The 24,447-nt window shown below is 42.2% G+C and overlaps 1 protein-coding gene across 1 annotated transcript in view; it reads right to left on the reverse strand.

Moving 5' to 3' along the window:
* Positions 1-24,447, reverse strand: part of LOC119736688 — a 36,672-nt gene that overhangs the window by 9,336 nt on the left and 2,889 nt on the right. The window contains exons 2-22 of the mRNA XM_038210703.1: positions 21,276-21,605; positions 20,533-20,784; positions 20,222-20,356; positions 19,660-19,815; positions 19,059-19,190; positions 17,566-17,916; positions 14,322-14,576; positions 13,062-13,196; positions 12,741-12,896; positions 12,296-12,433; positions 10,710-10,772; positions 9,470-9,613; positions 8,429-8,710; positions 6,836-6,979; positions 5,926-6,207; positions 5,335-5,640; positions 5,041-5,241; positions 4,144-4,452; positions 3,209-3,499; positions 2,521-2,823; positions 471-752 (exon numbers count right to left, since the gene is read on the reverse strand). Of these exons, the coding sequence (XP_038066631.1) occupies positions 471-752; positions 2,521-2,823; positions 3,209-3,499; positions 4,144-4,452; positions 5,041-5,241; positions 5,335-5,640; positions 5,926-6,207; positions 6,836-6,979; positions 8,429-8,710; positions 9,470-9,613; positions 10,710-10,772; positions 12,296-12,433; positions 12,741-12,896; positions 13,062-13,196; positions 14,322-14,576; positions 17,566-17,916; positions 19,059-19,190; positions 19,660-19,815; positions 20,222-20,356; positions 20,533-20,784; positions 21,276-21,605 (4,647 nt within the window). The remainder of the gene's footprint in view (positions 1-470; positions 753-2,520; positions 2,824-3,208; positions 3,500-4,143; positions 4,453-5,040; positions 5,242-5,334; positions 5,641-5,925; positions 6,208-6,835; positions 6,980-8,428; positions 8,711-9,469; positions 9,614-10,709; positions 10,773-12,295; positions 12,434-12,740; positions 12,897-13,061; positions 13,197-14,321; positions 14,577-17,565; positions 17,917-19,058; positions 19,191-19,659; positions 19,816-20,221; positions 20,357-20,532; positions 20,785-21,275; positions 21,606-24,447) is intronic.

A 24,447-nucleotide genomic window follows, 5' to 3' on the forward strand; every position in this document is an offset into this window, starting at 1 on the left:
AATGTGTAAACGAGATTTCAGCTTCCTCCATCAGGTAAAGATATGAAAACATTGTTGTAATTTGTTTCGCTACGGCAGCAGTTTCTGTTGAGTTTACGTCGTTATAGCTGTTAAGCTAAAATATGGCCCATGAACATGAACACCAAAAAGTCTGGAAATATTGCCGGAAAAAAGTCACAAAATTGGAGCATTTTAACTGCTTATTTCGTTATAAAGGTATTTATTAATGGGTATAACAGTGTGAGGAGCCGGTCTTCACTGCGTGATAATGACCAGGTGTGGGGGTGACCGCTGTTAATGGACCTCGACTTCGTCTCGGTACATTAACAGCGGTCACCCCCACACCCGGTCATTATCACGCAGTGAAGACCGGCTCCTCACACTGTTATTCCCTTAATAAGCATTCAAGTTACCAGCGAAATAGGAATAGCATAGTTGCTGATTACTGTATGAGTATTTTATAATTGTACCTTTGGGAATCTCAAAATCATCTTCCCTCCAGGGTCCCGGCCCTACATGCGTAGACGCCCACAGCCTAAAGGAGTAGGACGCCCCCTGTGACAGACCATCGACTTCAACAGACTCTGCCGTGGTGTCGGCTGTTTGTATCATGGACCCCGATGCGTCACGCAGCTCGTACGTGTAGCCTGTGATGTTACCGCCTCGTTTGCCGCAGGGAATGGGATGCCATGACACTCGAACGTTCTGACTGGATGGGAGCATGTTGTTGAGTACCGGAGCAGCCAATGGTACTGTAAAAAAAAAAAGGATTTAAATAATGTTTAAGTGCTGTACTATTGAGTAAAAAGTAATGCATCAGGCCAAAAAAAAAATATGTCGGTCTCTGGTCAGCGCGCGCGTCTATTTTAATCATGCGCGTCGATCTTTTTTTTTTCTCCAAAATGTTCCGCGGTAGCTCCAACAGCGCCTTCTATTTCCGCACCTCCTCAATTTTTTTTTACCAAAGAGCACCAAGGAATGGGAAATTGCACCAAGGCAAATGATTGAAAGCACCAAGGCAAATTATGGAGGACACCAATGTACATGAGGACACCAACAAAGCAAAATAGCACCCACCTTGTCTGTACAATCCAAGCTTGAAGAAAAAAAAAAGCAAAAAAAAAAAAAAAAGCCGCGTGGCCGCGTCAATTCCGGATCTTTGGTCCGACCAGAGACCGAATATTTTTTTTTTTTGGCCTTACATTGGAAAAAAGTTGTGTGATCATGCACAGGTATTATATGCATATAATCAGCTTATAATTTTACATTGTCCAACAAAAGATATATAGCCTACTAATTGCTACCCATTCATAAGTAGGCCTACGTGTGCCCTGATTTGTTCTGTAGACAGAAAGCTAGGCATCGTCCGAAGCGCGTATCCAGATCTATTTTCTAGGCCGTCTTTTGTACACGCACGTCGGACACGTTGGTCAGAACACCATGGTCAGAACACCATGGGGCGGTGCTTACTGGATCGATCCATTTAGAACGTGAGGCAAAGCCTGTAACGTGCAATCTCGTCTTAACTTTTTAGTGGCAACTTAATTTCTCAGTTATAAGTAGATTGGAACATGCTAAATGATAATTGTACAATGTGCACACCACATCGTTTGCACACATTAGAAATAAAGAGGAATGTTTCCCTAATGTAACTATACCACATGGGGGCGATCGCGATGCATCCCTGCCATTGCGTATCAGTCTCGCCTCCATGGGCGCGTGCGCGTTCCTCCATTAACCCCTGGCCGTGGGGAATAAACAGCGACGCTGACTGGCTATTCAGAGCGTACTGCGCGCCCCATATATCCGCTCACGTACGATTTTTTTCAAGACTGCGCGATGCCTTTTCGATTTGGATTTTGGAAGCCCAGTTTTACGCCCCCCAAAAACATGTATTCTGGGTAAAGAAATGGAGAAAAAACATTGGTTTGTCACCTTTTTACTTGAAACTGAATGGCTGCCGATTTACTTGTGATTGATTTGTGTTGTAAAGGGACGACAGAGGTACGTACATCCATATAACGCCACGTCGAAATCTCATCAGTGCTCATGTTTAAATGGATGGATTCTACAAAAAAAACCTTTAAACACCATGTCGCGCTTTAAATAATGACTTATAATATTAATGCCGACTTCCTATTTTATCTGTTGTGTCAAATTTGAAAGCATTTGAAACATAAAAGTTATGGCAAAAATACTATTTTTGAAAAAAAATGGGAAAATTAATGAAAAAAAAAAAATCGTCATAAGGTCAATGTGCAATTTGGGCCAATGTGAACAACCAGATTCAGATTCAGCACTATCGAATTAGTAAAGTTGACCTTAGTGCAAGTTGACACCAAAAAGTTCAGACGAATCTCAACTTCTAGACCTGATACAGATTTGGGCCCATGGCCTAATTACAACTTCTTGGAAAAATGCTGACCATAGTCGTAGCCGTAGATGTGGACGCCCGATTCAGACAAGGCCGAAATATCAGGATGGGTATAAAAGCGCCCTCTCCTGTTTTGGTGCACTTACCTCCCTCGTCAGTCGTAACTGTCTTGTTCTTCATGTATTTCGCGCCAGCATTGTTTGCTGGTACGACTTGCACACTGTACGTAGAGTAAGCATGCATTGATGTAATATCCTTGTCACTGCCATTTTGAACTGTCGCACTTGTCAGCGCTGGATCGATCTGTGGTTGGCACTGCTCCAAGTTGAGAAGTTGGTAACTCACGCGGTACGAGGTCACAGGGCACGGGTTGTCCTCGTTACCAGCAGTTGTCCAAGAGGCCTTGATTTCATTTACTGAGGCGTCCAGGTTGAGGTCTTGTATTTCATCTGCAACAAAAAATTGAAGGTTTAAAATACAGTGATTTCACCGCGTTGAATTAATCTTCTTTTAGGAAAACACAATTAAAAACACTTTCATAAAATGAATTGATTTGTCGTTTTCTATCTTACCGAATTATGAGCATTTTTTTGGGAGAGTAATGACTAAAAAAAAAATTGTCTTCCAAGAAAACAATTGTCGGTGAAACTGGTTAATCTATCTATTGATTACACAGAGTGAATAAACGTAGATTGATCAACAAACACGCTGTGCGTAAAGTAAAAAAAAATACATGCATATAATTATATGATAGTTTAGACATGTATAATACAACCATAATTTAAAACGTCTTTTAACACCTCTCGTTAAGACTTTTTTTCAGAGATAGCTCACCTATTACAACTGTGTCTTGGTAGGACTCATTAGTCCAAGGTCCCTTTCTTTCACCATTGAATGCGCGGACTCTGAATGCGTACGATGTACAAGGTGATAAGTCGCGAAATGTGACGGACGTTGCAGTAGTGTCTTCTTTTTCTATTGCAGTTGCGTTGCCTCTCTTCATCAACTTGTACCGGTACTTCGTAATATTACCTCCTCTACCGCCACAAGGAACTTGGGACCAGGTGAAAGTAATATTGTCAGACGATGCGGTGCTCTCGCCAAGTATCGGAGTTCCCGTTGGTTCTTGGGGAAAAGAAGTTAATTTTAAAATTTGTGGTAAAATACTATGCACATTTATATAAGGTACAAATGGTCTTAATAAAAACATTGACTTATGTGGTGTGGTTATAAGGAGATGTGTCATTCCGTTTTAATTCGGGCGTTTCAAAATGCAGTGCGCCACCAAGAATTTGCCACGGAGAGTTCATTTGTCCAAGTGCATTGTGGGTGATGGTCGACAAATTTGCAGCGCGGGACATTTGAAATCGTTAGTTTTTCCGGTCAGTGGTTTCGTAAGCGTATGATTCGAGGATCTGTTGGCCCATTTCTTTTCTTGTTATGGTGTTTTTTTTGTAAGGCGGCAGAACGTACGCTATGCCCCAATCTATGACATATTAGCTCAAGTTGTCTACCAACACTCATTCAAATGGGCCATGTTTTGTCGACCGTAAACTTGAAAAATGGACTCTCCGTGGCAAACTCATGCTGGCGCACTACATTGTGAATCGCCCGAATTGAAGAAAATGTATGGTTCTTGGGCAGTCGATTCAAATCATATTTTAAGGAAGATTGTTCTCGAAATTTTAAAATATTATAGGCATATATATTTCATTGTGGTGTAAAAAGTTGAATGCTTATTGTGAAATTAAAAAACAAATTGCACATACTCTTTTCTCCAGTTTGAACTGTTTGATACAGCATCGGACCGTACTCAGCCTCGTTTCGTGGTGTCACCGTCACATTGTACGACGAGTACGCATGAAGTCCATTGATCGTGATGTTGGTCACAGTCACGTTCGTCGCGCTAACATCGTGATCCGGCGCCTCTTGGCACTGCTCCAAGTTGATGAGTTCATAGGTCACGTGGTAGTCAGTTGCATGGCAATCGTTGTTTGTATTTGACGAGGCATTCCATTGTACGCCCAGTCGATCATGGCCAAGAGGTGTGATTGTTAGTCCTTCAACTGCGTCTGGAACTGCCAGAAATCAAGTTAATAACTATAAAGGAAGCTCAATAAACACAAGGAGCGCAGCATATCTTTTAAATTCTTCATAACGATTTTGTTTAACTTCGTCAACTTCATTTCATGCATTCGATACTGCGAAGTGTAGGCCAAAACGTATATGAAAATTTGTAGAAGCGTTATTAATAATTATTACGCTGCTTTTTATTGCCGCAGCCTATACTTATCATTACATAGGCCTAATTCTTAAAATATACATGTATGTCACTACCGGATGAAGGTACATATTTCCTCCCTTTGTTCGTATGGACAAGCAAAACCCTTCATCCCATTTATGCCACTTTATAACGCACACAATGCAAAAACTGTAGTGTAAATTTCACACCATTCGGTATCTATATAGGACAACATTAGTAAAATTTAACACCAGATAATCCTATATACATGTAGATACCAATGGTGTCAATTTAACACTCCAGTTTTTACAGTGCACTATTGACGTACCTATCATTTGTGTGCCTGCTTGCGTCTCGTGCGTCCATGGTCCGAATTCTTTTCGTAGTAAACTGTAGGCGCTGACCTTGAACCAATATGACGTACACGCAGATAATGGATAGAATGTTACGGAATCAGCACTGATGTTTCTGCTTCTGATAGTTTCCTTATTCCCGTCCTTTCTGAGCTGATACCCGTATCCTCTGAGCGGCTCGCCTCTCCTTCCACATGGGACGGGATCCCATGCAAATGAGATGCTGTCAGGCGTTGCGACAATAGTAATATTAACAGGTGTTGCTGTTGTTGCTAATTGGAGAAAAAAACACATTATGATCACTTTTACCTTTGTATTTAGAAACTTTAGGAAATATGGTATATTATGTTTATAAAACACAATACCTGTCCATCGAGTTCGCTTTTGTTTGGAGAGTGGCTGGCCTAACCCTGCTTCATTTCTTGGTGTGACAGTCACGTTGTATTTAGAGTACGCCTTTAATCCTTGTAAACTGATTGCAGTCGTAGACGTGTTTCTAGTCTGGATGTTTCCCTGCATCTCCTGACACTGCTCTAGGTTGATGAGTTCATATGTCACAAGGTATTCAGTTGCGGGGCAAGAGGTGTCACGGTTTGTCGAGGCTTTCCAATTAACATTTAGTTGCTCATGACGAACGGCTTTGATAGACAATTCTCCAACAGCATCTGGAACTGGGGACGAAAACAAGATTATATATCCATTCTTCAAGGAGCAAGGATGGGACAGTAACGCTCTACCACTTAATGCTGAGCTCAGCTCAGAATGAGTTGAAGACTACCAAAAAAGTTCATAGATCACATACGTCTGTAATAAAAAAAAACATACAGGATGTTATGCTGACTAGTAACGTGATGATGCTGTCTAGTGACAGTGTCACCACTTTTCCCTCAAAATGTCTTCTTCATCAACCACACATTTGTTTAAACTGCTAAGGCTGTAGAAAGACAGATACATACCAATAGTGTCTGTTCTTTGGTGCTCTACCATAGGTGGACCTCTTCCGGCTTTGGTATGAGGCCACACTCGTAGGGTGTAGAGAGAACACGGCGACAAGCCATCAAATGTCACAAACTCGGTTGTGACATTCTTACTGCCAATCACTCTTCCTGATGACGTCAGACGTGTTTCATACGACGTTATGTTGCCACGTGTACTGCCACAAGGGATGGAGTTCCAGTTGAACATGATGCTGTCGGAGGCTGGATCACTCGAGTGGACTTCCGGAGCAACTAACGGAACTGAGTGAGAAATCGCCAAATTGTATGTGTAATGATTAATTATGATATACATTTTATAAATTTGCTCATCCTGCCATTCATCATAGGATGACTTTTCATTCTTCAAGTAATGACCCAATAGACAATTATAATGATTATTTTCATTCAAATCAGCGTAACCAAAGCGAGGCTTGAAGGGAAAATAGCCTGGTTCTTGTGTGCACCAAAAACAAAATTCATTCAGTACTGTTATTGGATACAGGGAACATGACTGAAATGGTGGCAGCATAATGAAGGTCTATTATAGGCTCTGAGATATTCAGCTTCGTATTCAGGAGAAAACAGTTTATTTATACAACTTCTCTTTCCCATCATATTGCTTTGAAACAATCATCAACTGCGGTTCAAGTTCAAAGTCATAAGGTATCAGCCTGAAACACAATACACAAGAGTGTCAACAAGAAAACGTCTTGCTTGTAGTGCATACCTGTTTCGCGAGTTCTCCCGACGCGTGAAACCTTTGTGCCATTTCCAGCCGAGTTTCTCGATGTTACATTTAACCTGTACGTCGAGTATGGTTCCAGTCCGCTCAGTGTGATGCTTGTTTGTATAGTACTAATGATTCCGTGGGGTTGACGATCCACCATACATTGGTCACGACTGAGGAGTTCATACGTCACGAGATAGTCCTCTGATCGACAAGGATTTTCCGGACTTGTACTGGCTCTCCATGATACAAGCAACTTATCAATAGAGGTACCTGCCACAGCGAGTTCACTGACAGGAAGTGGCTCTGTGAAAAATAGTCAAAAGTTCGAAGTTAACAAGGAAGTCTGATGCGGAGCAGGAATTGTCACGGTTTGTCGAGGCTTTCCATTGAATATTTAGCTGGTCGTGACCAGAGACTGTGAAAGACAATTCCTCAACAGCATCTGGAACTGGGGGGAAAATATTTGTTATCCAGTCTTCAATTAGTAAGGATGGACCACATGGCACAGTAACGCTCTACTACTTAATCCTGAGCTCAGTCAGTAATGAGTTGAAGACTACCTAAACATTTTGCTAGGGCACATAACGTCTGTATGCTTGTTTTTGTTTTGTTTTCTTTTGGTTATTTATATATTTTGTTTGTTTGTTGGGTGGGGGTGTTTGCTCGTTTGTTTGTTGTGCTGTTTGGTTGTTTGCTTGTTTTTTGTTTTGTTTTGTATTTATGTTTGGGGGTGCTGGGGTGTTGGGGTGTTTGTTTGTTTGTTTGTTTTGTTTTGTTTTTGTTTTTGTTTAATGCTGTTTAGTGGCTGATTTTCGCCACTGCTAAATTTGCCATTTGTTGGATATTTATGTCCTCAGTATTTCATTTAATCCATCAGTTTTTTCATTTTAATTCTTTTGTTGGCATCCATGTATGTTATCTCCCCCCCTTTTTTTTTTTTAGCTTTTTGTTCCATGCTTTTAAGTGGTTAATTTTGCCCCTGCCAAACTTGCCCTAAATTTGTTAGTTTTGTATTTTTATGTTTTTATGAACGTGTGTTGTTTTTATTAACTATTGCTCTGTTCACAGATTTCATAATATTTATTCCGTGTTCCCTTTTAGGATTGGATTGATAGGCTTTCGAGTCATAGTGTTTAAGTTCACTTTTATTAATCCTGGCCATCTTAATTTGGGTTTTGTTCTGTTCTTGTTTTGTCTTATTCTGTACCAACCTTGCCTTTTATCATTGCTGCCTTTATTCATACATGTAGCTCCTTGCTTTTGTTTACACTTATTTGTATTGTTTCATGACTTCTTATACTTGTAATCTTGTCTCCTCTGGAGTTACATTGTCATATTCTCTGTATATGTTTGTTGCAAATCTTGGCCGAATAAATAATAATAATAATAATAATAATTAAAAATATATCTACACAGGACGCCCTAAGGACATTATGAGTGACTGGCAACGTTATGATGCTGTCTAGTTACAGTGTCGATCACTACTTTTCCCTCATTACTAGCACAATCTCGTAAAAAGTGGTCCATGCAACCATTCTACACAAAACCACAAGCGCCTGGGGTTTTGTGCACGAACCTTATCAGTCGGCCGATCACACTCGATTGACTTCAGCAAAACCGCAAGTCTCATCGTAAAGAATAAGTTAACCGGACCAACTTTCTCAAGAGTGTGTTCCTAATGCTCAAAATGCCTTCTTTCATGAGCCACATCTTTGTTTAAGCTGCATATGCTGTATAAAGAGAGATACCTACCAATAGTGTCCGTTCCTTGTTGCACTTCCACTGGTGGACCTCTTCCGGCTTTGGTACGAGGCCACACTCGTAGGGTGTAGAGAGAACACGGCGACAAGCCATGAAAAGTCACAGACTCGGTTGTGACAGTCTTAGTGTTAATCTCTCTTCCTGGTGAGGTCAGACGTGTTTCATACGACGTGATGTTGCCACGTGTACTGCCACAAGGGATGGGGTACCAGTTGAACATGATGCTGTCGGGGGCTGGATCAATCGAGTGGACTTCCGGAGCGACTAACGGTACTGAGGGAAAAATCGTCAAATTGTAGGTGTTATGATTAATTATGATATGCTGCTGCTGTTTTGCCATAGTCCTCAAAGAACCGTCGGCATTCTCTTGTGTGCCTTTGCTCTTGCCACGGCCATTCCTCCATCCGTCCACTTCCTGATGTTATCGATCCATCCTGTTTTCCTACGTCCTTGCCTGGCCTTCCCTTCTACTTCTCCTTCTACTGTCATCTGCACTAGGCTATCTGATCGGCGCTTCCAATGTCCATACATAGACAGCTTCCTCTTCCTTAACTGGGCAAGCAGACCTTCCTCTTCTGAAACTCCCACCCTTTGGCGGATCCATGGATTATGATATACATTTTATAAAATTGCTTATCCTGCCTTCATCATATAATGACTCTTAATTCTTCAAGTAATGACCCAATTATAGGCTCTTAGATGCTCAGCTTTGTGTTCAGAAGAAAACAGTTAACTTCATTTGTTTTTAATCAAAGTGCAGTTTGATACAATTATGAACTGCGGTTCAAGTTCAAAGACATTGGCGTCAGCCTGAAACACAAAACGCATTCAAGGGTGCGAACCAGAGAACGTCTTGCTTGAAGTGCATACCTGTTTCGCGAGTTTTCCCGACGCGTGAAACTGTTGTGCCATTTCCAGCCGAGTTCCTCGATGTTACATTTACCCTGTACGTCGAGTATGGTTCCAGTCCGCTCAGTGTGATGCTTGTTTGTATAGTACTATTGATTCCGTAGGGTTGACGATCCATCATACATTGGTCACGACTGAGGAGTTCATACGTCACGAGATAGTCCTCTGATCGACAAGGGTTTTCCGGACTTGTACTGGCTCTCCATGATACAAACAACTTATCAATATAGGTGCCTGCCACAGCGAGTTCACTGACAGGAAGTGGAACTACCGAAACAAAAGATAAAGATTATTTTGAAAAAGGGATCTATTTTACAGGGACACTATTTTCGTTTTCAATAAAAATTTCTGATGTTTAGACTACCTTGCAATAATGCAAGACGTCACCTTGTCAAAATTAAATCTGTAAAATAATTATGGAGCAGGCACAAAATAGGCAAGTAAAACCTTCCATAATATGAATAAATGTAACTCTTGGATGGATATTTCAACGGTATTTCGGCAAAGTGGTTAATGTAGATAATGTTTCAGGCACACGGCATGCCGATTGCAAAGTAACGAAACTGCGAAAGGAATTCTAAACCAATCGTGTCCTTACTACCCTTTTTAAGCGAAAATGTTAGAACTGAGAAAGGATTATAGGTAACTTACCTTTAGTTGCATTCATAAACCGGATTTTCTTGGTGTATGGTCCGATGCCTTTAGAAGTTTCAGCAGCAACTTTAAACGTGTGTGCGCAGGGTGACACCGGTATGCTGGCTATCTCCAGAGTGACCGAAGTGTCTTGTACTCGCACTACTTGCCCCTCTCGATTATTGTCTCTTCTTGATAACCTGTACGCGTAGTTTCTGATTTTCTGATTCCTTTCAGGACAAAGAACAGGATTCCATCGGAAAATCACGCTGCTCTGGCCATTTTGGGAAGAAAACGTTACATTCTGTGGCTTCTTTGTCGATCCTGTATAAGAGATTGATTATACTACTAAGCTTGTGTTATGTTTGTACAGTGACAATCAATCTGTAATTTTAACTTTACTCGATATGCTGCTACATCATACTGAATGAAACAGATAATCATTCTGTACAGTACTCGAGTACCAATTAGAATTGGTCCAAGTGTATCTTTGAGGAAAGAGATAGTGGCTCTCTCAAGGCAAACATTATAACTTAAAAACATTTTTTTTCCGAATGAGACGACCAAACCAAGGTAGAAGAAGAAGCAAGTGACTTTTCATGACATTACAAAAGGCCAGATCTTACTGATTGAGCAGAAAGCATCGCGACCATGAACTCATAGCAAAAACAAATGTTAAGCCCAGCACCACACCTGATCCTGGAAGAAAAATCGTTTTAGAGCAGTTTACCTGGAGGCGAAGTGCAGGTTTTGTCGCATGATGAGCTGCTTTCTCTTGATGGGAGACACTTTTCTATCAATGAGAACAAAATAAAAAAAATACGGTTCCTTAATTACCATTAACATGCAGTAATTATGTAAGTATCTTGAGTTCAGTTTGGCATTTACATTTTAGGACATGGGAATTTTGAGTTTTGCGGTGAAAATGTGTAACATTACCACTGGCATTTCTTGGTCATACTGCAATGGGGAAAAAGTGCTTTGTAATCTGGAGTGATTCTCGCCGCTCCTTTTGATGTTCAAAACAATTCGAGAGCCGGCACCTAATCCATCTGACTTCGCTGTTGACTGGACCCCTCACATTCGCTAGTGACTTTTAAAGCTACTTTTAATTCGCCACACGTCCTATCCAACTTCCAAGGGCGATAATCTCCTCCACAAATGTTACTGGGACACGCAAAGCATTGTGGGTGGCTTTAACGTCTGCGATGGTCAATCCAGTTTACCACGTGCGCAACTGTTTTTCCTGGATAACTTTAGCTGAACGACATGTTTTAAACGACAGCTCGAAGAAAAAACAAGTGAGGTCACCAGTTCCCTAGCGCAGTCGCAGCCCTGAACTACGAGCGTATGGTGCTACGAGCGTATGCAAACATACATCGCTCGGTAACAGTAAAATGCTAGCGTCATCCACACGCCAGGCGTGGTTCTAGAGCCAATATTTTTTTTTGGGGGGGGGCTAGCAAGGTGAATCCAGAATTTTTTTCAGGGAAGCGGGCTGAAATGTAGACCGGTTATTTTCTCCGGACACTTAGGCCTCTGAAAATCAATACGTGGGGGGGGGGGGGGAGGCTCGTGTCATATTTTCTATGGGGAGCGTTCGCTAGTACCCCCCCTCCCTGCAAACAGGACGCTGGGAAGGGCTGACGAATCAACGCTCTGATTGGATAGATTTTGCGTGACCTGTGACCGGCAAGGCGTCACGGGCACGACCCTGCAAGGTTTGAAACGGCCGTTAAGACTGAGTCATTCGTCACTCTTTTATTCTCAAACATAAATGCAGCGCCCTTTTTTTGGTTGAAAAGCATAATAATGTAGGAAAATCTGTAAAACTTATCTGTTTTGTAAATTTTCAAGTCCCGCCAGTTGCTCAGGCTCCGTTTTGAATTCACGAAGGGTTGTGAAGGGTCCTTCGCAAGATTCTGTGAAGCTCATCTGCCCTTCCCAGCGCCCTGTTTGCAGGGCGGGGGTACGAGCGAATGGGGAGCGCGGATAAAATCCTACAATCGGGCACACTATATTAACTAAAAGTGTACAAATGCACCCTTCTCATTTTGGGGGAGACCGTTCCCATGTACGTCAAATTCTTACATTTTGCTGGTGCTTTTTTATGGATTTTTTTTTGGGGGGGCGGCTAGACAAAATTTTTGGAGGGCTAAAGCCCCCCCGTAGAACCGCGCCTGCCACACGCCTTCGTCTGTTCTATAAAACGCCATCCTTTTTTTCGCATGTGGAGGCTGTAAACCTTCCAAAAACCGAAACGAAGGGTTGGCATAACTTGAAAAGTAAACTTAACCTCCATTTTCGAAGAATTACCTTGACAGTTGATGCCCGTGAATCCAGGCGCGCAGTCCTGGTCCCCTTGACACTCGCCCGTAGATTTGTCGCACGCGACCCCGTCCTTGCAGTGGCATGTCTGTGCACAGTCTGCTCCGTAAGTATTATCCCCACAAGCTAAACACAAAATTGAGAACAAATACCACTGAACGAAAGGATTCTTTCAAACTCGAGACGCCATATCAGTGTATTGTAAACTGAGTTATCCTGGCTAGTCCTACTTGCAGTCTCCCATTTTATTGCCAAGGTTGTGTTTGCCTCGTCTTGTATACAGCTAAGTTTCCCAACCAATTTGGCTACCTTTGTGAATTACTAATAGTTAAAGGAGTATCCATTTTTGTCTTTGATTTGTGGTACGCCATCAGTGGAAGTCAGTTTTGTGATTTCCGAAAAAAGGCTGTAAAAAGACTGTTAAACAATTTACTTTCATTGCAATCGATTCCTTGGTACCCTGCAGCACACGAGCAGCCATAAGGATCTGGTAAACAGAACAGCATCCCTGCACACGTAGGACCGCCTCCTAACTCAGGTGAGTCGCAGCGAAAACTTCCCGATTGACCAAAGTGGTTTCGTCCTAAAACTGAAAATAAAACCAGAAATATATTTTGTGTTTCAAAGGTAAATTAAATTAGTGAACGTGATTAAAATATAACAAAATCAGTTAGGAATTGTGAAAATACCTTTGATAAAAGGGTTTTCACAACATACTCCCATATTGTTCACAAAATGTTTTAAACCCACTCACATATTTCGCAGAATCTGTCACCAAAACCAGGTGGACAGATGCAGACGCCGCTCCGGTCATCACAAATACCGCCATTCAAACAGACTGGACAATCACTGTCACAAGAGGGAGCATTCCAAATATTTCTTCCGCAACCTATGATAGATTGGGTATAATTATATTGATCTTGTTTAAGTTGCATATGTACATTCCTTTTTAAAAGAATATTCTTTCGACAGCTGTTTTAAATGCTGACGAGGGCCGGCATTACTAGAGATGCATGAAGCCACCACGCGAGTGGAGCGGAGACCACACAAGCCGATTGACACTAATCGCAGACGTGGATCCCGGCGGAGGTGGGGGGGGGGGCAGTTATGTCAAAAAATCATAGAAATTCATTGAATATAATGCGAACCCCCTTGCCCCTGCTCTGACACCCCGAAATATATACAGGTAATAAGGTCTGCCTGTGCGCAAAATGCGGACAGAGCCAGCTGGGTTAGGGGGTAATTAGTAATTGTACACTATTCTGTTACTGTATCAATAATCGTCGGATTTGAGCAGCTCCCCCATTGAATGTATGGTACGAGGCCCCCTCCCCCTCCTCCCTAGCCTTTAGTCGAGTCCCACGCGCCTATACCCGTACCATCAGGACACGTTAAACGCACTCCGGATGCTGGCACGTAAAAATACAAGCACGAGCAGCGGAGCCGCGAGGGCCTTTACCATCTCGTGGAACTAATCACTTATTCATTTATTCACGTAATATAAATCGAGCAATATAAATCAATTGTCTAACGGTGGTTTACGGTTACCAACAACAGACGACGGCTGATATACGTTAGTAATTCTGCATTTTCATTGGTCAATTCACAACAGTAATGCATTATGCATGTATACCAAATCGGTAGACAAATGTAAAGAAAAACATAAGCGTTCTCCGCGAGATGGTAACGGCCCTCGCGGCTTTCCTGCTCGTGCTATAGTCTACGTGTAAGCATCCGGGGTGCGTCACGTGTGTGGGTAGGTGCGTGGGACTTGACTAAAGGCTACCTCCTCCACAACCCCACCCCCACCGATTGATTTCACGGAGGCCAAGTGTCCGGACAAAAAAACTGTCCTCTTTTCAGCAATGATTTACTGATGAACCTCCCCCCCCCCCGCAATAATTCCTAGATCCGCCCATGGAGGAATAAGAACACACGCCCCACTCAAATCACCTGCCGGCTTCACCGCTCGCCGGTTCTGTCCTTGTCAAAAGACTAACATGCATAGGCCTACCTCTGACAATCAACCGCATGAGTGCCTGGTTTCCATGATTACGTTTCCCGGCAGAGTGTACCTCGTAGATCCCAGTGTCTAAGACATTGGTGTTGATGAAATCAAAGTACAGACTGTCGCTTCTGTTCAGGATGACTCCACTGCCATCCTTTCTCCATCGAGTGTCGGTACGGGCTGGGTTTGTTGCAGTGACGGTCAGAGTGACTGCACCTCCCCGGTGTACTGTCTGACTCACTTGAGTGGGAAGATAGTCAGCTGCAATGCATAGTACAAATTAATTGATAAAAATCAGGCGAGCCACATAGACCTTATGTGTACCGGCCATCTTAGGGCATCTTTTGTTATTTGAATGATGTAACAATGAATTTACAAAAGGTTCATTCAGGCATATCCCAGATAACAAAGGCATATTGCTCTCTATGATGGCTAAAAATACGCATAAGGTATATTATACAAGACCAACTTGATACCCCTATATCTTCAGTTTATCCCACCAAACGTCTGGAAAAAAAGTAAACCACCAAACATCCTAAGCCAATAAAAGACAGCAATACAAGGGAGGTAACTAAATATCAAACAACAAAATTGAGTTGCCCTCACATGAACACAATTTGGAGGGTCGGTCGGTTGGGGTCCTTTTTTGGGGGGGGGGGGGTGAGTGGGGATTTCAAAGTTTATATGAATTTCTTAGCGCAACCTAAGCGACAGGCTTCCGCTGCCATTTTGTGCAAAGCGGAAATCCTCCAGAAAACCTAAAAAAACGCACGATTGTTTTCCTTTTTGAGAACTTAACTTTTAAACCCTCAATGCTTTCAAGTTCGTTCTTTCGGAAAATTGAAAGTTCATTATTCCTCTTTTTAATGATATTTTTCTATTATTTTTTAATTACTTTAAAGATCCGTCATTTTTCAAGTACAAACAGTCGGTATCTCCAATTTTACAATGCAAAAACGATGTTCACGAAGAAATCTGTCACACAACGCGGCTCATATGAACTCACAACTCTGGACGCCCTCTACCGATTTCTTTCGTTCGAGCTATTAAATAAACAGCATGAGTTTGTCCAAAGCTGATGTAAAAATGAAGTTGATTGGCCAATGTTAAAGCCCGTCCATTTCAGCCTAAAGTTTTTGCGCTAATCAGAAGCGTTGTTTGAAACTGCATTGGAACGTGTACGATCAACAGATGATAATCGACCGACTCCCATCGTTGTGCTGCCAACTTGCTGTTTCTCTCCGGTAAGTTCTCCCCTTTACAATTCCTCAGGGACTCTAAAAACTATATGATATTCAAGCTTACAGTATAAAGATTCTCTGCATCTAAAAAAATATGAAGATACTTTATCAGGAGACATTGTAACTGTGATGTAAAAGTTGGCTTCTTATGCGATGGAAGCAGCTTTCTTGGCACGCCGTGCGTGGCTTGAGCAAGGCACGCTGTGATTTCTGGCCAAGTCCACTTTTATTTAGGTGTGATTAGACAGTGTTTGTACGTGGGTGAACAATGGTGTGCACTTATTGCACACGTTTTATTGACTAAATATTATTAATGTAGATATTTCTGTAATGTTTGGCAGCCTAGTTGAACTTGGTTGGAGGTATCAACTCAAAAAGGAACGCAATTTACTGTTATGTTCATGCGATGGCCTACAATGTCCTAACAAGCTGAAGACCCTGTATGCATTTTCTATGTTTAGAAAAGGAAAAAAAAATAATGTTTTTTAATGCCTTTCTTTCCTTATTAGAATCCGATGGAATTAAGGACGAAGAAAAAGATAGACTATTGTGCCCTTGACAGAGGTGAGCCCATCAAAGCTGTGGCGGAGAAGACGTGGCCAACGGCAAGCTGTGGACTGATTTGAGACAATAGACCGCCCAATCAGAGGAAGTCAGAGCTGCCATATCTTTAGCCACATTTATCTCATTGCCAGAGCTTACTTTTGTCACCAAATTCGAACTATTTTATGTTAAAAATCATGTACATGTATATGAATGTACATGTACGTATGTTAGTCCTGATAATTGTATTGTGTATTTTGATGTTTTGTATTGTATGTTATAATTGTCTTTTATCCATACGCCTTGTTTGACGTGTGTGAAATAAAATAAAACAGGAATACATGTAGATCAATTGTGTTTTTTTTTAGTAATAAATGAAGTCACCACATCAGTACTTGTGTCGCCAATTGTTTATGTTCAACAACCACTTCCTCTTATGCAGCCTACTCCCCCACCCCTGCTTTGAAAGTGGGATATTCCATCAGCTCACTGCCCTTCTTCATTGATGAACGAACACCTCACAGACCTTGTATGAGATAAGGGCACACACGTAACTCTATGGGCAGATGCACAGCATTTGTTGAAGCTTCTTAAGTGTCAAAATTGACTTTGAGGAATTCATATACGGTGACGGTCCGTCGGGTGAGGGAGACACAATAGTCTTTTTGGCCTTGCGACGCTTATGATGTGATTTTGAACAGTTAAAGGGAAATATGAATCACAATCCTCTTCTGTTATTCTTCAATTGACCTATCGCCGTTTGCGAGTTAGCCACGCCTCTTTGGCCTGAGACAGTCTAAGATTTTGCGCGTTCTGCGTCCATTTGTATATCATGTACATGTGATAGGACAATATTTCACAAGCTGCATTGACGCGATTCTACCGCGATAGGTTCAAGGGTGGCCTTGAGGCCCCCCAAAAAATATTCGGTCTCTGGTCAGACCAAAGTTCCGGAATTGACGCGGCCACGCGGCTTTTTTTTTTTTTTTTTGGTCCTATTTTTTTTTCTTCAAGCTTGGATTGTACGGACAAGGTGGGTACTATTTTGCTTTTTGGTGTCCTCATGTACATTGGTGTCCTCCAAAATTTGCCTTGGTGCTTTCGATCATTTGCCTTAGTGCAATTTCCCATTCCTTGGTGCTCTTTGGTAAAAAGAAATTGAGGAGGTGCGGAAATAGAGGGCGCTGTTGGAGCTACCGCGGACCATTTTGGAAAAAAAAAAGATCGACGCGCATGATTAAAATCGACGCACGCGCTGACCAGAGACCGACTTATTTTTTTTTGGCCTTAAGCACACAGCACAACCCTTTATTATTCATCCACCATGCCACATAATCACCGATTTTAATGCCCACCCATAATGGAAACAGATATAGTCGCACTAGAAATGTATACACAAGCTATTTAAACCAGTTTCAATATTATTTTTGGGGAGTTAATTTTCGTTGTAGCCCGGTCCCACTTACCCTTACTGCTCATGATGACGGTACCAATGTTGTATGGATCAGTTCCCGCTGCCGTTGCTCTGCAAGCGAAAGCCCCAATCCTAGTCTTCCCCCCTGCCGCTGGCAATCGGAGAACAGAGATCTTATTTCCCGCAGATGATGAGGTTGTTCCCACAGAGTTGTTAGGTAACTGTAACGTCGCTGGGGGTACAGGGGGATTGGGACTTTCACTTCCTGTATATGTGAACGTCGTTCGAGCGAAGGACAGGTTGGCATTACCGCCATGTAGATAGGCTGCGATGTAGCTGTCTCCACTGTCGATGTCAATACGGGGCTTGGTGACACAGGTGAAATCATCTACGGTTAACTTGACTGAAATGGAGAAACATTGACACGTTCAAAGAAATGCAAGTAACACTTCGCCTGAAGTTAATGACTATACCTTAACGAATACTAATAAGGAAAAGCAAATATAGAATCACAACCGCCGTCGCTAGAGGTTTTTTTCGGGGCCGTCACACAGCCGCATCCATCCTTTCCGTCTGCAAAAATCTTAAGTCCTTTCGGCAAAATCGTGTTCCGTCGGTATATCCATGCACGTACATGTAGGCCTATGCCCAGCGGCATAGCCAGGGTTCTCATCCTAGGGGGCGTGTGGGGGGGGGGGGGCTGGAGGTTACATGGCGGGGCGCCCTAACATTTCATTTGTGCTGAAAGGTAGACAGGTTTTTTGTCACCGGACTCCCGCCCTCCGTAAAATCAAATAGTGGGGGTGGGATGGTGGTGGGGGGGGGGGGGCTGAACACCATCTTCTAATATTAGACAATAACTACCACTATTCGCGTCACGTCATTCGCGCTAGGGACGATACAATATACAGCCACTCGCGGGGGAAAACGTTTTGGTAAAGAATACGCCCAAAATTGCGGAAAAAAGGACGTCACATTCGTCCAGCTAATCATGGTAAATCATACGGCTGTGCTTTTCTCCGGACGCCAAATTTTCAGTGGGGAGAGGGGCGACTGGGGGCGCAAACTTTTTTATGGAGGGCGTGTGTGTGTGGGGGGGACGCCTCTGTGTTAATGCCACCCATCGTCCGATACCTAGTGTCCAGTCCCACGGTCTGACGCTTTGAACAATTGCCCCCATTAGTCACATGGGGTCCACAGCAACCAGCCACACACACACAACAAATTATGGCTATACCTTCCATTATGAAGTGGCCTGAAGACAGTTTTCAGGAACACCCCCACCCCCATTTCGAATTGGTCTGGCGACATCCAACCTTTTCAATGATGTCACAAAATTTCACTGTGTTTGGCAAACCTGGGTTTGAATGGTTGAAAAGTTAAGTTGTCTGCACCACAAGAAAGATGTAGGTTCGAGCCTACAATGATTTTTTTTAAATACGATTTCCGAAGGCATAGATTTAACCAGTTGAAAGGATAAATTATTGGTAAATTTACACTACATCGACTCGAAATTCCTTTGGCTCAAGCTTTCAACAAACTTACCCTGACAGTTGATACCCGCGAATCCTGGCGCACAGTCCTCGGGACACTCGCCCGTAGTTATATTGCACGCGGCCCCGTCCATGCAGTGACAGGTCTGTGCACAGTCTGCTCCGTAGAAACCATCGCCACACGCTGAAAAAAAAATAATTTAAGTTTAAATTGCCTCAGTTGTTTTAGTCATTTTATGCGTTGACTGCAATGCCTCATCCAGCTCTGCCTTGAATATATTAGACTTCAACAACCCAGCCAACCTTCTATGGGAAATACTGGATGGACCACTGACTAACACCTCCCAGACAATAATTACATGCCAGTGGGAAACTGCCCAAAATGTCTCTAACTGGATCAAAAAAGAGGCCTGTATATTTTTACTTTGTGAATTTGGGATTTATTTTGATGTGATCTATATTACGACCGTTCTTACATGATGAAAGCTAAGATTTATTAAAGGGAATGACATGAAAATTGATGTGGTGGTTGTTAAACCAGGTAAAAACCAACCGTGAAAAGTGTTCACCTCAGCTTTTTGTATTAAAACTTAAATTATGAAACTGTTCGCCATGTGAAGGTATTCAATATAATTTTTGAAGGTCTGACTTACAGTCATCACAGTCGATTCCTTGGTACCCTGAAGCACACGAGCAGCCATAAGGATCTGGTAAACAGAACAGCATCCCTGCACACGTAGGACCTTCCCCTAACTCAGGTGAGTCGCAACGAAAACTTCCTGATTGGCCAAAACGGTTGGGTCCCTCAGCTGTGAACAGAGAACTCTTTTTGTTTACCAAAATAGAAAAGAGGCGCATGATAATTCCTAAAAAAAATATGACGACCCTAGCTGCTTGCTTGATTTCAAATCCCATTGGCAGTTTATTCATAACATAATTTAACCCCAGAAAACGACAACCCCTTGGTTGATTTCAAGTCTGATCAGTGAGCAGGGTAAAAGTAGTTTGTAAAACAAATTTGATGGATTAGTCACCTGTATGCTTCGGCAATAAGAATGGATTAAAGCCATCCACGTGCCGGGCTGTCAACCAACAGGACTGTAAAAGCCACAGATATTTATGATTTTTTTTAAATTCTGGTTTGGTATCATTAAAAAAAATTCATTAAAATAATATTAATTCTTAAGACTCACGACTATTAAATCTAACACTCACGAGTTTCGCAGAAATCGCCACTAAATCCAGGCGGGCAAATGCAGTCTCCGCTCTGGTCGTCACACACTCCGCCATTGAAACAGACTGGACAATCTGCACTGCATGAGTGCGAATTCCATTTTTTCTCTAGGCAAGCTGAATTAAAGAATAGTTAGATAAATAGATAAAATGAGTACCATTGAGAAGCTGTGGTTTATGTCTGCATCACTCATTCTTTTCTTGGTGATTAAAAAATTTTTTTTTACCAAATTATGAAAACAAAATTATATTGCTTATAATAAAATTATATTGATAAGCACTTAAAGGCCTACCTCTGACAATCAAACGCATAAGTGCCTGTTTTCCGGTACTGCGCTGCCCGGCGAAATGGACCTCATAATTTCTGCTGTCACGGACTTGAGCATTTGTAAAACTGAAAAACAATTTGTCTCGTCCTTTGATGGGGTCACTTGAGTCTTTTCTCCATTTTGTTTTGGTACGGGTTTGGTCCGTTGCAGTGACGGTCAGATTGACAGCATCTCCCCTGTTTACCGTATGACTCACTCGGGTAGGGAGAAAGTCAGCTGTAGAGTACATATGAAAAGATGTGATAGCTTTGAGAAATCAAAGTGTATCAATTTAGCCATTTCTTATTCTGTGTCTTATAAGTGCCTTTATAATTTTGCGACTGGGCCCAAAGTGTCATATCTGACTTCCGTTTTACTGATTGTCACTTGTGATCTGGACTAGTTGTAGGCTGGTGGAAAATGCCAGGCATGTGTGCTGTCGTATGGGATTTCCCCTTGATTGGCTAACTTCGGTCCACTGAGGAGACCAGATGCGTGAAAAGACTTCCAATTGAATAGCCATTCTGAATCCATTGAATATAATTTTATTTACTATGGCACCTGAGCTTTATACCCGGACTTGCACATCATAGAATTAAGAATTTCCAAAATAGAACGTTATGTTAAAACAAATTAAAATAAAAGGGGAAGTTTCCAGGAAGATTTCAACGGGTCTCAGGATGCAAACGCCATTTTTCCATTTGGCAATAATTTGTCATCAAGCCTACCGTTTCTGTTCATGATGAGGGTACCAATGCTGTGAGTTTCCTGATTTGCTCGGCAGGCAAAGAACCCAATCCTAGTCTTCCCTCCAGCCGCTGGCAATCGAAGAATAGATATCTTATCTCCCTCTGATGACGAGTGTGGCTCCAAATCGTGGTCTGAAGGTAGCCCTAACTGGTCCTTTATGTTATCGACGCTTGTGTACGTGTAGGTTGTTCGAGCAAAGGACAGCGCAGCATCACTGCCATGTAGATAGGCAGCGATGTAGGTGTCTTCACTGTCGATATCGATACGGGGCTTGGTGATACAGGTGAAATCAATGACGGCTGAAACACCTACAGATCAGTTGAAAAAGATATAGGCTACATGTACACTTGACCTGACAATCAGCTTGCATACGGGTTAATTTGAATCTGATGGCAGTAAGCGGTTGGGGGAAGAAATAGCAACTTGTTCAATGAATCAGTCAAATAGACCATGTTTATTTCAAGAGGTTTCGGAGAGTCGGGTTCTATAGTAATTGTCTAATAATTCTAAGAGCATTTGATTTCGTGTACATGTTTTCATAAGCGAGTAGTCAAAACGTTTTCGTGAAACCAAATCCAATTTTGTTTGTTGACTTTCCATTTCACACGCACCGAGTATAGAGGCGAATTTGACAGAAGGCGGCCTAGGCCCCCTATCCGTTTTCAATGAAAGTGATATGGAACTATGTGATATGGAACTATATGGGAGTAAACTTAATTTTGCATGTTGTGTTTCGCTAAACTAGTGTTTAGAACCTGATGAAATTTCACTTTCTGTGAAATTTCAGTTACAACTTTTGGTCTAGGTAGGCGCTACAGGCGAAAAAAATCAAAGTGCGCCACGTTGGGGGCCGCGCCACGTTAGGGTACATCAACTATATAAGTTTACTATACCTCATACATATTCATGATCGAGAGCACATTGTAAATACGCATGCGTAGTAGACTGTCGCATGGGTTACCCGTGCGACAGTCTACTACGCATGCGCTTTACAGAGCAATCGAGGAACTGTCGCACGGGTGCAGTACGCACGCGCGAACATCGCACAGGAGAGATGCAAGGTTGCACGGTTCGCGTAAATGTTTATTTCCAGAGCTCAATGATGCCGTACTGGAGAAAATTTATAGACCGTGTAAAGATGTCTCCTGTACAAAAGTTGTACACATTGTAAACAACTCTATTTACAACTGTAGTAATTGTATTATATCGCAAACGAACCGAACTAGTAGTTCAAGTTGAGCAACAATATTCTTTTGGTGAGCTGTACAAGTTTCCCCAAATTTTGTTTTAGGTGCATATAATAAAAGAAAATCAGCAACTGAATATGTATGAGGTATAGTAAAACAAATATAACATGGTTTATTTCGGGTGGACAGTCGATATTAGCTCCCCTCGGTATTGGAAGTTGACATTCGCCTCGGGAACTAGTTTGTCAACTTCCAATACCTCGGGGAGCCAATATCGACTGTCCACCCGAAATAAACCATGTTATATTTGTATAATTTAGAATAAGGGAATAACAGTGTGAGGAGCCGGTCTTCACTGCGTGATAATGACCGGGTTTGGGGTTGACCGCTGGCGCTGTTAATGGACTAGTCCGAGTAACTTGGACCCAACTTATCGCCTTTTTAACATTCGGACATGGTCTGGCGATAGTGGGGTCCAAGCTAATCATCATATGCCAAGCAACACAATTCTGTCATTGTCGGACTAAAAAACCAAACATTGCCCAACAAAAACATTAGATTTCACCCTCAAAACGGCCTCTAAATTACTAGATACGCCACCTGAGGTACAAGTAGACATCGAAAATTAAGATGGTTGTACTGAAATTTACTTACGATCCAGATGAAAAGTGAAATTTCCCGTTAAATTCCGAGAGCTCCCCTCGCGATCGTGAATACGTTAAATATCCCTTCCGCGTTTGAATTGCAATGTGGTCTTCATGCCCAGCGTTCACTCAATGGTCCCCCGTATTCTGAGTGCGATTGCGTTACCGAGCGCGCGCGATGCATCGATTATGATAATGATAGACTGGAGCACGTTTGTAAACATAAGTGCACTTCGAACGATAATAGGGAGTCGGGAACTAGCTTTAACTGGTTTCCGTCCATAAAATCTGCCCTAGTTCCCGACTCCCTATTATCGTTCGAAATGCACTTGTGTTTACAAACGTGCTCCAGTCTACATTATCATAATCGATGCATCGCGCACGCTCGGCAACATAACGGAATCGCACTCGGAATACGGGGGACCATGGGCGTGAACGCTAGGCATGAAGACCACATCGCAATTCAAACACGCAACGGAAATTTAACGTATTCACGATCGCGAAAGGGAGCTCTCGGAATTGAACGGGAAATTTCACTTTTCATCGTAAGTAAACTTCAGTCCAACCATCTTAATTATCGGTGTCTACTTGTACCTCAGGTGGCATATCTAGTAATTTGGAGGCCGTTTTGAGGGTGGAATCTAATGTTTTTGTTGGGCAATGTTGGGTTTTTGGGTCAATGACAGAATTGTGTTTCTCGGCATATAATGATTAGCTTGGACCCCACTATCGCCAGACCATGTCCGAATGTTAAAAAGGCGATAAGTTGGGTCCAAGTTACTCGGACTATGGACCGAGACGAAGTCGATTAACAGCGGTCACCCCCATACCTGGTCATTATCACGCAGTGAAGACCGGATCTTCACACTGTTATTCCCGTTATTAAATACCTTTTTAACGAAATAAACAGTTAAAATGCTCCAATTTTGTGACTTTCTTTCGGCGATATTTCCAGACTTTTTTTGTGTTCATGTTCATGGGCCATATTTAACTTAGACGTGGTACCCTCTTCAATAAGCGTTGTTATATACACCACAGCCGGGCCCAGGCTGCGCGGCCCTTCCAATTGCAAAACAATGCAACTCGAATATGATCATTTGGTTTGAGAAAAAGACTTTGAAGTTCCATCTTTTGCCATTTTTATGCTTTAAATACCGTTGTGTTTCTTTTTTCACAGATTTGTGCCAGTTATATTTTCTTTAAATTCTGAAATTATCAAACGGTTAAAAGTTCGGTTTCTTGTACTTATTACCATTTTCATAAAGTTGCACTCTTATGCCGTGCGTTATTATATTGTCATCTGTGGTTTACTATACACA

Source organism: Patiria miniata, unplaced genomic scaffold (assembly GCF_015706575.1).
Source record: "Patiria miniata isolate m_02_andy unplaced genomic scaffold, ASM1570657v1 HiC_scaffold_3, whole genome shotgun sequence".
NCBI lineage: Eukaryota > Metazoa > Echinodermata > Asteroidea > Valvatida > Asterinidae > Patiria > Patiria miniata.